Source organism: Solenopsis invicta, chromosome 10 (genome assembly GCF_016802725.1).
Source record: "Solenopsis invicta isolate M01_SB chromosome 10, UNIL_Sinv_3.0, whole genome shotgun sequence".
NCBI lineage: Eukaryota > Metazoa > Arthropoda > Insecta > Hymenoptera > Formicidae > Solenopsis > Solenopsis invicta.
The window spans coordinates 2,984,601-2,997,199 of NC_052673.1; the positions used below are offsets into that span (position 1 = coordinate 2,984,601).

A 12,599-nucleotide genomic window follows, 5' to 3' on the forward strand; every position below is an offset into this window, starting at 1 on the left:
AAGCACTTTGATTAGATGATCCTTGATCCCATGTCAAAATTCGTACATCAGCATCTGTATTGCTTAGTCTGTCTAAACATTCTTTCAATAAATATATTATTTCTTCCGCTTTCATGCATTTTCCAGGAAGAAAATATGCCAATGGTTGATGCCACGGGTTACGCGCGTTAATACTATCTAAGCAAAAGACAAAAACACATTTAGCATTTTCGTTTCTTCTTCCTGAAGGCCCAAGATCTACAAGTCCTTCTACTTGATCTAAATGAGGTGAATATTCTTGATATGATTTTATTGACATCTCGACCCATTTCAAGGCACATACTCTTTCTTCCGCAGGCAAGTCTGCGAGTTTCTCTTGTAGTTTAAAGAAAACAAAATCGCAACATCCTGGCACAATATTGTATTCTTCGTGCCATCTTCTAATAGTTCGTTCACAAGGGAACGTGCAACCTGCCTGTCGTAAGTGGCGCAATGCAGAAGCAGAATAATAAAATAATTGTTGCGCAAGACTTTTCTCTTCTTGCGTATACGGCGCATTTGGTGTGTGCAGTTGCAAAGTTATCATTGCTTGAGCAACAGGATATAAATTTTGATTTTCAATAAGATTTTGTATAATTTTTTTTTGCTCTTTTTACTTGTCGTTTTTCTATTTGAAACTTGTCGAGTACGCAAACGAAATTTTAATAATTTTACGCAAACGAAGATTTTCTCGCTTTAAAAGTTAGACTTGTGCTACTTATGATTTTGATTTCTCGCTTGCATGCTTTCCCCTTTTTTCTTCAATTATAGGTATATCCACATTACACACATCTTTTATCTCCGATGGTTCCTCATTAATCCATTCACTTACATTTTCTTCTTCATCCGAAGAATAAAAATACATCTCTTTTGCACGTTGGTACGTTTTAATGTATCGGTTATTTGGAACATTAATTTTGACGTTATCATTATTAATTGTTTGGGACACTATTTCTGTGTCATTATTGAAATTTATTTCGACGTTGTCAGTAATAATTTCTTGTGACACTATTTCTGTGTCATTATTTATATCTATTTCTGCCGGTAACGTTAAATTTTGGTTCGTACCTGTATTTTTGTTTCCAATTCTTGTTGTGAGTAGCCGTTGAATTTCACTGGAACAGCATCTCTTTTTAACATCTTAAAATTTTTCTTCTTTGTTGGTCCTTCCTTGAAGGAACTTGGATCGAAATGATCTTCACACAGACCGGCACGACGTAGTGAGTTGGCAGTCCATTTTGCCAAAGTAGTATTTCCTGAAATAAAATTATGAAACGAGATATTAGTATTGTAAAATGTTATACAATCGGTGTGCCGCGAAAATGTTACCGAATTTAAAAGTAAGCAAAAAGAGTTAAATTAATAAAAATACATGTACCGCACAAAGTAAAAAACATATTATTTTTAAAAAAATTAGAAAAAATTTGAGATAAATAATATTGGAAAGATGTTGTAACAAAAAAGTATAAAGTTAGTCATTTAATAAATTCACTTTGACAAATTAACAATTGACAATTTTTAACTTCTTAATTATCTCTTCTCAGTTTTTTGCTCATTCTTTTACTTCGTTGCTCGCTCTTTCGCTTTCTCGCTCGTTCTTTCGTTCTCTCGCTCGCTCTTTCGTTCTCTCACTCGCTCTTACTCTCAGCACCATACCGCTCATGTGTCTATTGCTGCTTGCAAACAAATCTTCCCGCGTCTTGCACGTAGCCGAGTAGTCTGATCTTGCCACACGCTTAAGGTCTCGACATAGGCTTTTGCATAGCTTCATAAACGTATCTATAAGGAAATTGATTGGTCCGTTAGCACATGCATAAGGAAAGTGACCAATCAATTTCTTTATGCATACGGTTATGCAGCTATGCAAAAGCCTGTGTCGCCTTTACATTTGGCTGAGCTAAATCGGCAATTATCAGTAATTATTATCTCGTTAATTATAGAAAAATGGTAAACGACTTGTTTGGGCAGTTTGACTTGCTCTATCAGCTCGAAAGGTGATCTGGTCATTACCAGACACTCTGTACTTTAAACAAATGTCTAGTAATTTATATAATAAATATGATAAGGAACTTACCGCTGTTACGTATCCATAATTGACATCTAGCATCAGTAATTACAGGAAATCTAAATAAATGTGTTCCCGTTGAATGTCTTCCATTACGACAATTTTTATATATACACTTGTCGTATACGGTTTCCACACGCTTTTCACTCATTGTTACACTTTTTCGTTTAAAGAATTATTTGCACAAAAAAATACTTTAATTGAAGAAATATGAGAAAAAAAAAGAAAAGAATACGAATTAGAGACAGAGCGTTAACTGAAAAGAATAAGGGTAACAAACTTGAATAAATTAAGAAGTGTTACTAAATAAATAAAATAAAAAGTATAAAAGAACTTACAGTTGCAAAAACGTGATTTGGTACACAAGCAAAGAACTTTAAAAACACGCTATCGAAGTACACTCTCTCACTATGAAACGCGGACTGCGCCGAACAATAGCGAGCTTCGTCGTCACATAACGTCGTCGCGCTGTTTTGTTTTTCTTTTTTTCTAACGCTTAATTTTAAACGTTTACGAGAAAGACGAATCGAACCGATAAGATTCTTTGTAAGGTAAACGTCCCAGTGGCCGGACACGTCCCAATGGCCGGACAAATTGGAGAAAAATATTACTATTTATTTAAACAATTAAAAATGAAAATAATAATTATTGTAAAAAAACTTTAATATTTAACAATTAATTGGGAAAAAGAAGTAAACCTAATTAAACATTTTTGTATTTAAAAAAATTGATTAAATGAGCATGTGTCTGTTGTTTGTGAAAATGATGGCCAATCGTTAACAGATTCATTAAGCGCAAGCATATAGCTAATAGTATAAAAATTGGATATTTAATTATATTTGTAAATAAATAATCAATTATCTAATTTTAAAAATTAGTTAGAAACTCGTTTTGACGAAATTCATCCTAAAAATCACAATTAAAACGATAATTTTGAGTGTCCGGATATTGGTACATTAAAAATATCAGTATTCCCAATCGCCGGACGCATGTGCGAGCGCAATTTGAAAGGTTAGTGTCATGCAGTGCCGCTCGTTGGAATCGATAGATTTTTGCGGTAAGTGTAATAATTACATGTTTTTAAAGGCATTTAATTGCATGTGAGACTTTTTAAAACTACTCACCGACAATTTATCTTCATTTACAAATGTTAAAATAAGTTATTAATTCATAATAGCTATTGTTATAATAATCAAAGTCAAAATTTATTTTTTATAACCTCATTGAGCATGTGGAAAGTCTTTTTAAAATTATGAATAAATATATTAGAGATTAAAAATACTCAATTAATTAATAGAAAACTAAATTTTTACTTTTATAGGTAAAATGAAGACAAAAAAGCAAGTAAGAGACAATGATGCTCGGTCATCATTGATGAATGCACTGCATGATGTTCGTCGAAGGATTCCGCTTAGACAAGCCAGCAAAATGTACGGAATATCAAAAAGTACGCTACACGATAAATTAAAAAACAAATCAAAAATTGACTCTACAATGGGACCATCAACCGTTCTGTTTCCAGAAGAAGAAAAGGAGTTACTTAACTGGATTTTTTATAACAGCGAAAAAGGCTTTCCGGTGACGAAGGATCAATTTTTAGATAGCGTGCAATTATTAATAGGTCAGTTGTAAAGAATAAATCCTTTCACGAATAACAGACCTGGACGTCACTGGTATGAGGCATTTATTCGTCGACACCCTGAGTTGTCACGTCGAATTGCGCAAAATTTAACAACTATAAGAGCATCAGTTACTGAAGATTGTTTAAGAAAGTGATTTAATGAAGTTCGTCAGCACTTGCTAAAAAAAGAACTGCTTTTTATTGATGCTTCACGGTACTTTAATTGCGACGAAAGCTCCTTTTTATTATGTCCAAAAGCAGAGCAAGTTATTGTCAAAAAAGGTGCTAAATCAGTATATAAAATTGTAAATGCTGACGAAAAAGAGGCACTGACAACATTAGTAATGATTAGCGCTTCCGGAGTTATGGCACCTCCTATGATAATGTACGCTTATAAAAGAATACCAGTAATTATAACACAGAACATCCCGAAAGGCTGGAGCATTGGAACTTCAGACAAAGGATGGATGACTGCTGAGTCGTTTTATGAATATGTTACTAACGTATTCTACCCCTGGCTGAAAACCACTAACATTGTATTCCCTGTAGTATTATTTGTGGATGGTCATTCCTCGCATTTGACATTGCCTTTGAGCAATTTTTGTCGACAGCATGAGATTGAGTTAATAGCTCTGTACCCGAACGCCACGCATATTTTGCAGCCATTAGATGTAGCGGTGTTCCATCCTTTAAAATCAGCGTGGAAGAAAACTGTCAATAATTGGAGGCTAGAAAATAATGGAGGACGTCTGAAAAAAGAGATGTTTGCCCCACTGTTACAAAAAGCTATTGATTCAATAGATCTTGCCTCCATGGCTAAAAATGGATTTCAAACGTGTGGACTCTATCCTTTTACACCGGATGCCGTTAATTTTAATGTTTTGAACAAGCAGAAGAAATCTGAAGCTAAGAAAACTGAAGAAGCTGAGAAAACTGAAGAAGCTAGTAAAATGGATATGATAAAATACATTAATTTTTTTGAACAACAATTGCCGGAAGGAATGATCGACAAATTTAAAGCGGCAGAGACAGCAGGAGTCTGGAATTATGAAATTGAAAATGAAGGTCTTTTTCGGTACTGGTTGGAGATTAACAGGAAAACCGGTAACTCAGCTGACAAAATCCAATTTTGAATAGCACAAATTTATTTTAAAAAAATGATAAACACTATATTTACAATCAATCAAATGTATTAATTGTAAATATTGTAATTTAGAGTACTTACAAAATAATTATGCAGAGTTTATTTTTCTACGTTGAAACTCATTTTAAAAACTTACTATTTTTTGCGTCTTTATTCCAATTTAATAGGAAATATTGGTTGTGATAAGTCTAATACTCCTACAAGAGATAGTTTCAATAGCGTTGAAGAACAAAGAACCGATCAGATATCTACAGAACAGGGTCGAAATGCGACAAACGATGATCAAGAAACATTGCATATAGATGAGGATACTCCGGTTATTTTATGTTTGGATGATATCCAAGAAGCTACAGCCACTGATAGTATTTCAGCAGATAAAATAGTAATCATTCAGCCTGAAGACCAGATGCAACCAGATATCGTCAATCTTTTCGAATGTCAGGAAGAAAATACAACCTTTGAGAATACTACGGTTCAGTTGATGGAATTTCAATCTGGTATCGACAATTTGGAAAATCAGGAAAATAACGAAAACATTCAAAATACTGGTAAGTACCTAATTGTGTGTATATACAATACATATATAGAATTACAATGGCTGATTTGTAGAGCAATTAGTATAATGGCTTTAATTTTTTTTACAGGTACGAGGCAAGATATTCCGAATGTTCCTTCTCCTTTTAAAAATACTCTTTTTTGGCCTGGAAATTCAACTCAAAATAAAAAGAAAAGATTGAGGGATAAAATTCCGGCAGTTGCGACTTCAGATGAGTGGCAACAATATCACATGACGAAAGAAGAAGAAAAAGTTCAAAAACAAAAAATAAAAGAAGATAATAAGAAAAAAAGAGAAGAAAAAAGGCTGCAAAAAATTAAAGAAATTGAAGAAAAGAAAGAACAGAGAAAGCTGAAAAAAATGAAAGAAATAGAAGAAAAAAATATTTTACGTGAACAAAAAAGTCGTAAAAAGATGTAAAAAAAAAAAATAAACTGTATTTAACGATTTTGATTTTACTTAATTATTTTGTTTAATTATTCAGCTTTTAATTTTCATGTTCACAAGAATTTATTTTACTTGTAAGTGCTCTATTATGCAATAAATTATTTGTATAAGTTTTAACATAAGAATAAAATATTATTAAGTATACGAACACCAATTTAGAGCTGTTTTTTTTTATTAAATATTAATAAATCTCTATTTGTGTAACAATATTTTTCATCAGCATACTAATTTTTTAATTGGTCGGACACTGGGACAAGTTATGTCCGGATAACTAGGCCATAACCTATTTCAGCTGTCCGGCCACTGGGACAAGTTATGTCCGGATAACTAGGCCATAACCGATTTCAGCTGTCCGGCCACTGGTACATTGACACGCTCCATTATTTATGTAAATATTAAATTATTAATTGATATATGTGAGTTAAAATAATTTTTCCCTGCTTAAGGGAATCTTAAGTTTTCGAATGAATACAAATATTTATATTAAACATCTTTCTAAATATTACAAATTGTATTATTTATGACAAATCATGCTTAACCGTCCGGCCACTGGGACGTTTACCTTAATAAACATATGGATCAACAAGTTCAAAAGGAGTCTGATTTAGGAGACAGAAGTAATTCGAATAACTTTATTGCAGAAGCCGCAGAACAGGAGATTAAAAATTTACCAATATGCGAAAAAAATGATTGTGAAGTTAATGCCATAAATAATACCGAAAATAAAATTGATATTGGTAAAATAAACTCGATTCAAATGTCCGGGGTCCAAATAGAAGATGCAGTTCTTCACGGTCCTGAATTAAATCCTCAACAATTTCCTAGAGATATTAATGGTGATCACTTTCCAACAAAAATTTTCGAGGCTTCTTTAGCGAATGGTGAAAAAGTAAAGAGGGATTGGCTTGTTTAGCGCAAAACCAAGAATGCTTTATTTTGTTTTCCGTGTCTGGTTTTTAGTTGTAATGACCGTACTTCACGCACGGACGGTTGGCGGTGCGAGAACGGGCGCGAAAGGTCGCCTGGAGGAATTAGACGTGTGTTATAAGTTGGTAGATACAAATACGTTTATTTCACGCGGTTAGTCTTACATCAATTCGGTACATTTACGGTTGCGGTTACTAGTACGCAGTACTATTAGCGGTACGAAGCTCTAGAAATCCGGAGATGCGATCAGGCGGTGATCGAGACGCGGATCTTAATTAGCCATCTAGACGCGCGGACGGACGTGACACGGAAATTCGGAACTTATAGATATATACAGGCTTGGCATACGCGGTATGGGAATCTATTTACAAATGTTTGGGCATACGCGGTATGAGAATCTATTTACACAGGCTTCGGCGAGCGCACCTGTCGCGCGAGATGCGGTTCGCGGAATTGTGTTGGGTGTTTTTCTCCGACTCGCGGCAGCCTTGCTATTGTGGCCGTGACGCTCGTGTGAGACGCGGTGCGTGGTGCAGTGAGCGCGGCGCGTACACGGATCCGTATGTTGTTGTCGGTTCGTCGCGCGGCCCGTCGCGAGGCGGTTAATACCGCGAGTGATCGCCGGAGGACACCCCCTCACGCCAAGTGCGCTTGGTGGAGGCACGGAGCACCGTGCCCACGTACGTGAGGTGGCGTCGGACTCGGGAGGCTTATCGGATGGAAGTCGCCTTCACGTCAAGTGACTTGACAGGGCCCAAGTTCTTCTTGAGCCCAGGTCGACGAGTCGGGAAACGGAGCTAGGATCGGAGGCGGAAGCGGTTGCTAGCTAAGTGGCTTAACGGAGAGCGAGGCGCTCGATCTCGATGGCAACCTAGGACTTCTAGTCGGCGGACCGGCCAGAAGCGGATAAGGTCCTTGCCTCCGGCGAACGTTGCCTTATATACCCGAGGATCGAGGCGAGGGGATGTGCGGCGTGTTACGGCGGAGCGGTCCGGTGGCAGCATCCCCGCCACCCGATCTCGGGTCTCTCGCTTCGGACCACGCGCGCAGAGTGTGGCTGCGGACAGCGCGGGAACGAGAGCGCGGAAGCGATCGCTCGTTCCCTCTGATATTATAACATTTATTAGGCGCTATGCGCCGCTAATTGCCGTCCGGCGGATGTTCGGCCGGACGGTTAGGACGGTTAGGCAGTCCGGGGGGGGGGGTCGGAAGGCGGTTCGTTACACAGTAAACTTCCCGATAATCAGCGATCTGTGCTACATGTTCCGGTTATCCAAATAAAAAACTGTGGAAAAAGTTGTACGAAAAAATCACGAGAATTCTCACAGTCATAAGGCGTGTTATGTTGATTGGCGGCAATTTGAATTAAGAATTCATAAGCATATGTCGGTTGATTTACAACTTATAGAGAGTATTAAAAATGAAGCCAAAACATGGATAGCAATCCTGCAAAGAATTCTGGACGTGGTATTATATCTTGGATTGAGAGGATTGGCTTTTAGGGGCAGCAATGAATTAATCGGCGATCCAAAAAATGGCAACTTCTTAGGTTCTCTACAGTTGATTAGCCATTACGATACAATAATGCATGATCACTTGGAAAAAGAATCTCAGAAAATTCATAAACGTCTACAAGTTCATTATTTGTCTCCAGAATCACAAAATGAATTTATTGATTGTTGTGCAAGCCACGTTCGTCAGGTAATCTTAGAAGAAAGAGCGAAATATTATTCGATCATCGTCGACGCAACACCAGATTCGGCACACATGGAACACACGGTTTTCATTTTACGATATGTTTTATTGAATGAGGACTTGCATCGATATGAAATTCATGAACGTTTTTTAGAGTTTGCCGACTCTAACAAAAAAACTGAAAAAGCAATTGCAGAGCTCATTCAAGACACACTAAGAAAACATCAAATTCCTTTTGCAGAATGTCGTGGACAAGGATATGACAATGGGAGTAACATGAATGGACAATACAAAGGAGCGCAACGAGAAATTCTGAACAACATCCCATTTGCTATTTTTTCACCTTGCGGTTGTCACACTTTAAATTTATGTGGCGTTCAAGCGGCTGAGTGTTGCTCACAAGTTCTAACATTTTATGGAGTTGTACAAAAGTTATTTAATACATTTAGTTCTAGCCCTCAAAGATGGGAAATTTTACAAAAGAAGATAGGCTGTTCATTACACAGTCTATCTCAAACTCGTTGGTCTGCTCGGGTAGAGTGTGTAAAACCTTTTGCAGCTCACATTCCTGGAATTACTGAAGCTATTATTGAAATTGAGACGGTAAATCTTACTCCTGAAACTAGGTTCGATATTAAAGGCACAAAAACATACATGGAGTCCTTTGAATGCACGCTTTTAGCCTCGATTTGGCTGAAAGTTTTAACTACAATAAACTATTGAAGTACTATCTTACAGGCTAAAGATTCTACATTAGATGTAGAAGTAAATAATATAAAAAGTCTACTTAAAGATCTACAAACATTGAGAAATCAATGGACATCGATTTTGGCAGAATGTAAGTTAGTTGCTGCTAACACGGAATTTCAGTCACATTCGAGGAAAAAAGACGTAAAATAAGGAAGCGACAGTTTGATGAATCTATCAACCAAGAATCAGATTCAGATCCAGAAACTCATTTTAAACAGACTGTTTTTTATGTAATAATAGATTGCTTGATCAGAAATTTAACTAGACGATTTGATGCTATAAACGAATTGAACAACAGATTTAGTATATTTTGGAAATATCGGTCACTAGATAAGGACAAACTAAAAATTCAAGCAGAATCATTTTGTCAACATTATAATGTCGATGTATCTAATGAATTAATCGAGGAAATTGCAACCTTAAAACTATTCACGATACTAATATTGACGCCTATTCTCTTTCACCATTTCAGCTATTGAATAAACTTCAAGAGTTGAATATTGAAGTGCTTTTTCCAAACATATGCATCGCGTTGAGAATTTACTGCACTATTCCAGTTACCGTTGCCGAAGCTGAACGTTCCTTCAGCCTTCTTGCACAAATAAAAAATTTTCTCCGATCTACAATGGGTCAAAATCGACTAACAAATTTAGACATTAGCGCTAGAACCGTTGTTATCGCGTAAACTCAATTTTGATTCCATCATTTCTACATTTGCAGAACGAAAAGCACCCAAAGCTTTGTTAAACAAATTTAATTAATTTAGACTTAAGTAAATTTTATTTAGTTTTGTTAAGTTTAACATTGTTTAATTCATGCGTTCAAATTTAAAATAAATATTTGTGAAAACGTCTAAAAATTTTTATTAACAGAATACAAATGTAATAAAACGGTTATTCGTAAGCTAGTTTTATAATATTTTGATATTGCTACATATTTTTTAAAATACTCAGGGGGCCCGTTGTGACTTCTCGACGGCCCTGACCCTGGTCAGTTTCGACGGGCTGGAAATAAATATAAATAAATGTAAATTTAATCATTTCATGTGTGTGTGTGTGTGTGTGTGTGTGTGTGTGTGTGTGTGTGTGTGTGTGTGTGCGTGCGTGCGTGTGTGCGTGTGCGTGTGTGTGTGTGTGTGTGTGTGCGCGCGCATATATACATTTAAATATAAATATTTTATTACTATTATTTTGCTGATACTTTTGAGCATGTGGTTGCTCCTGCTGTTGCAATTGCTACTGGGATTGCCTCTGCAGCGGTTGTTCCTGCAGCGGTTGCTCTTGCAGCGGTTGCTCTTGCAGCGGTTGCTCCTGCAGTGGTTGCTCCTGCAGCGGTTGCTCCTGCTACGGTTGTTCCTGCTGTTGCGGCATTTCTCGTTGTTGTAACAGCAGATTGACTGCTTGTTCCAGGCGGTCAATCTGCTGCTGCGGTTGCTGCCGCTGTTGCTGCAACTCCTGCAGCATCATGTGAACGGCTGTATCACATTTTCCATGTGCTCCAGCCTTTGCTGGAGCACAGCAGACCCTTGACGCACTATTTGTTTTTCTAAAAAATACAAATATAGTATTAATAAATAACAAACATATATAAATATATTATGTAGTAATTCTAAAATCAAGGTTTGTGCGTAAAATATATTAGGAGTACAAATTGAAAACCGCCGTTTTTTGTCAAAATTTGAGGATTGATTGTTGAAAAATGGTTACATACTTATTCTTGAAAGTATTGTCCATCGCTGGCCACTACTTTCTCCCACCTTTCGGGCAGCATACGAATCCCGCGTCGAAAAAACTGCTCGTCTTTTGCGGCGATCCACGAATCGACCCAGTTTTTGGCCTCTTCGTAATAATGGAAGTGCTGCTCAGACAGGCCATGCGCCATTGATCGGAACAAGTGGTAATCTGAAGGGGCGATGTCAGGAGAATACGGCGGATGAGGTAAGACGTCCCATTTCAATGTTTCCAGATAGGTTTTAACGACCTGAGCAACATGTGGCCGAGCGTTGTCGTGCAGCAACATCACTTTTTCGTGTCTTTGCTCGTATTGTGGCCGTTTTTCCTGGAATGCTCGACTCAAACGCATTAGTTGTGTTCGGTAGCAAACTCCTGTGATGGTTTCACCCGGTTGCAACAGCTCATAATAAATCACGCCGAGCTGGTCCCACCAAATACACAGCATGAGCTTCGAGCTATGGATGTTTGGCTTGGCCGTCGATGTTGATGCATGGCCGCGGTAGCCCCACGATTTTTGTCGCTTTGAATTATCATAATGGATCCACTTTTCATCGCCGGTTACAATACGATGCAGAAAACCCTTCCGTTTTTGCCGTTGGAGCAGCTGTTCGCACGCGAAAAAACGCCGTTCGACGTCTCTCGGCTTTAATTCGTATGGCACCCAGTGTCCATGCTTTTGGATCATTCCCATGGTTTTCAAACGATGTGAAATAGCTTGTTGAGTCACTCCCAATGAATCTGCAAGCTCCTGTTGCGTTTGAGATGAATCTTCATTCAGTAATGTTTCCAATTGTGCGTCTTCAAACTTTTTCACCTGTCCGGGACGCTCCTTGTCTTCTACGCCGAAATCACCACTTTTGAAGCGTTGGAACCATTCTCGACACGTTCTTTCACTAATGGAAGCCTCACCATAAGTTTTTACAATCATTCGACGCGCCTCAGCCGCAGATTTTTTCGAATTGAAGGCAAAAAGCAAAACTTCCCACAAATGACGCTTATTGGGCACAAATTTCGACATTTTCGATCACAAAAAAATATATAACGCCAATAAAAATTCACAACTGCAATGATAAGGAATTGTTGCCAGATGCCCAACCTTACATTTAAAATTTTTGATCTAACGTTTGGCGCCAGCATTTACCGCTGGCGCCATCTACTGGAAAACGGCGGTTTTCAATTTTTACTCCTAATAAAAACTTATGTTTGAAATATAAATAATTTACTTAATTTACATAATACTGCAAGTAGATAATGCAAGTTATGTAAATTATTATAAATTGAATAACACACAATACACAGAAAGTTATAACGCAATAAAATTATTATATACCCCAAAGAGAAATCTTCATCAAATCGATGTCATAAATTCTGAGTTCATTTTCAGATGCACACAGAATATTTTTTTTAGAAAGCCAGAAACTGAATTTTTGCATCTGAAAATGAACTCAGAATTGACATAAACCTGTATTTAAAAAAATTTTTTTGGAATTCTTCAAGATGTTATGTATTTGTATTTTATCACTATTAAAATCACATTTCAGCGAAAAATGATTATGAAGTCAACGTCAAAACATTGATTTTTATATCAAATCGATATCCATTAGACATCGATTTGAAGAGTAATTTCTCTCTGGAACATATTA

At 37.0% G+C, this 12,599-nt stretch overlaps 1 protein-coding gene across 1 annotated transcript; it reads left to right on the plus strand.

Annotated features, from left to right (window-relative positions):
* Nucleotides 1-8,161: 8,161 nt before the first annotated feature.
* On the plus strand, nucleotides 8,162-9,196 carry LOC105203513 (zinc finger MYM-type protein 1-like). The gene has a single exon (XM_011172314.3). It carries the CDS (start codon nucleotides 8,162-8,164, stop codon nucleotides 9,194-9,196), a length of 1,035 nt encoding a protein of 344 aa, XP_011170616.3.
* Nucleotides 9,197-12,599: the final 3,403 nt, after the last annotated feature.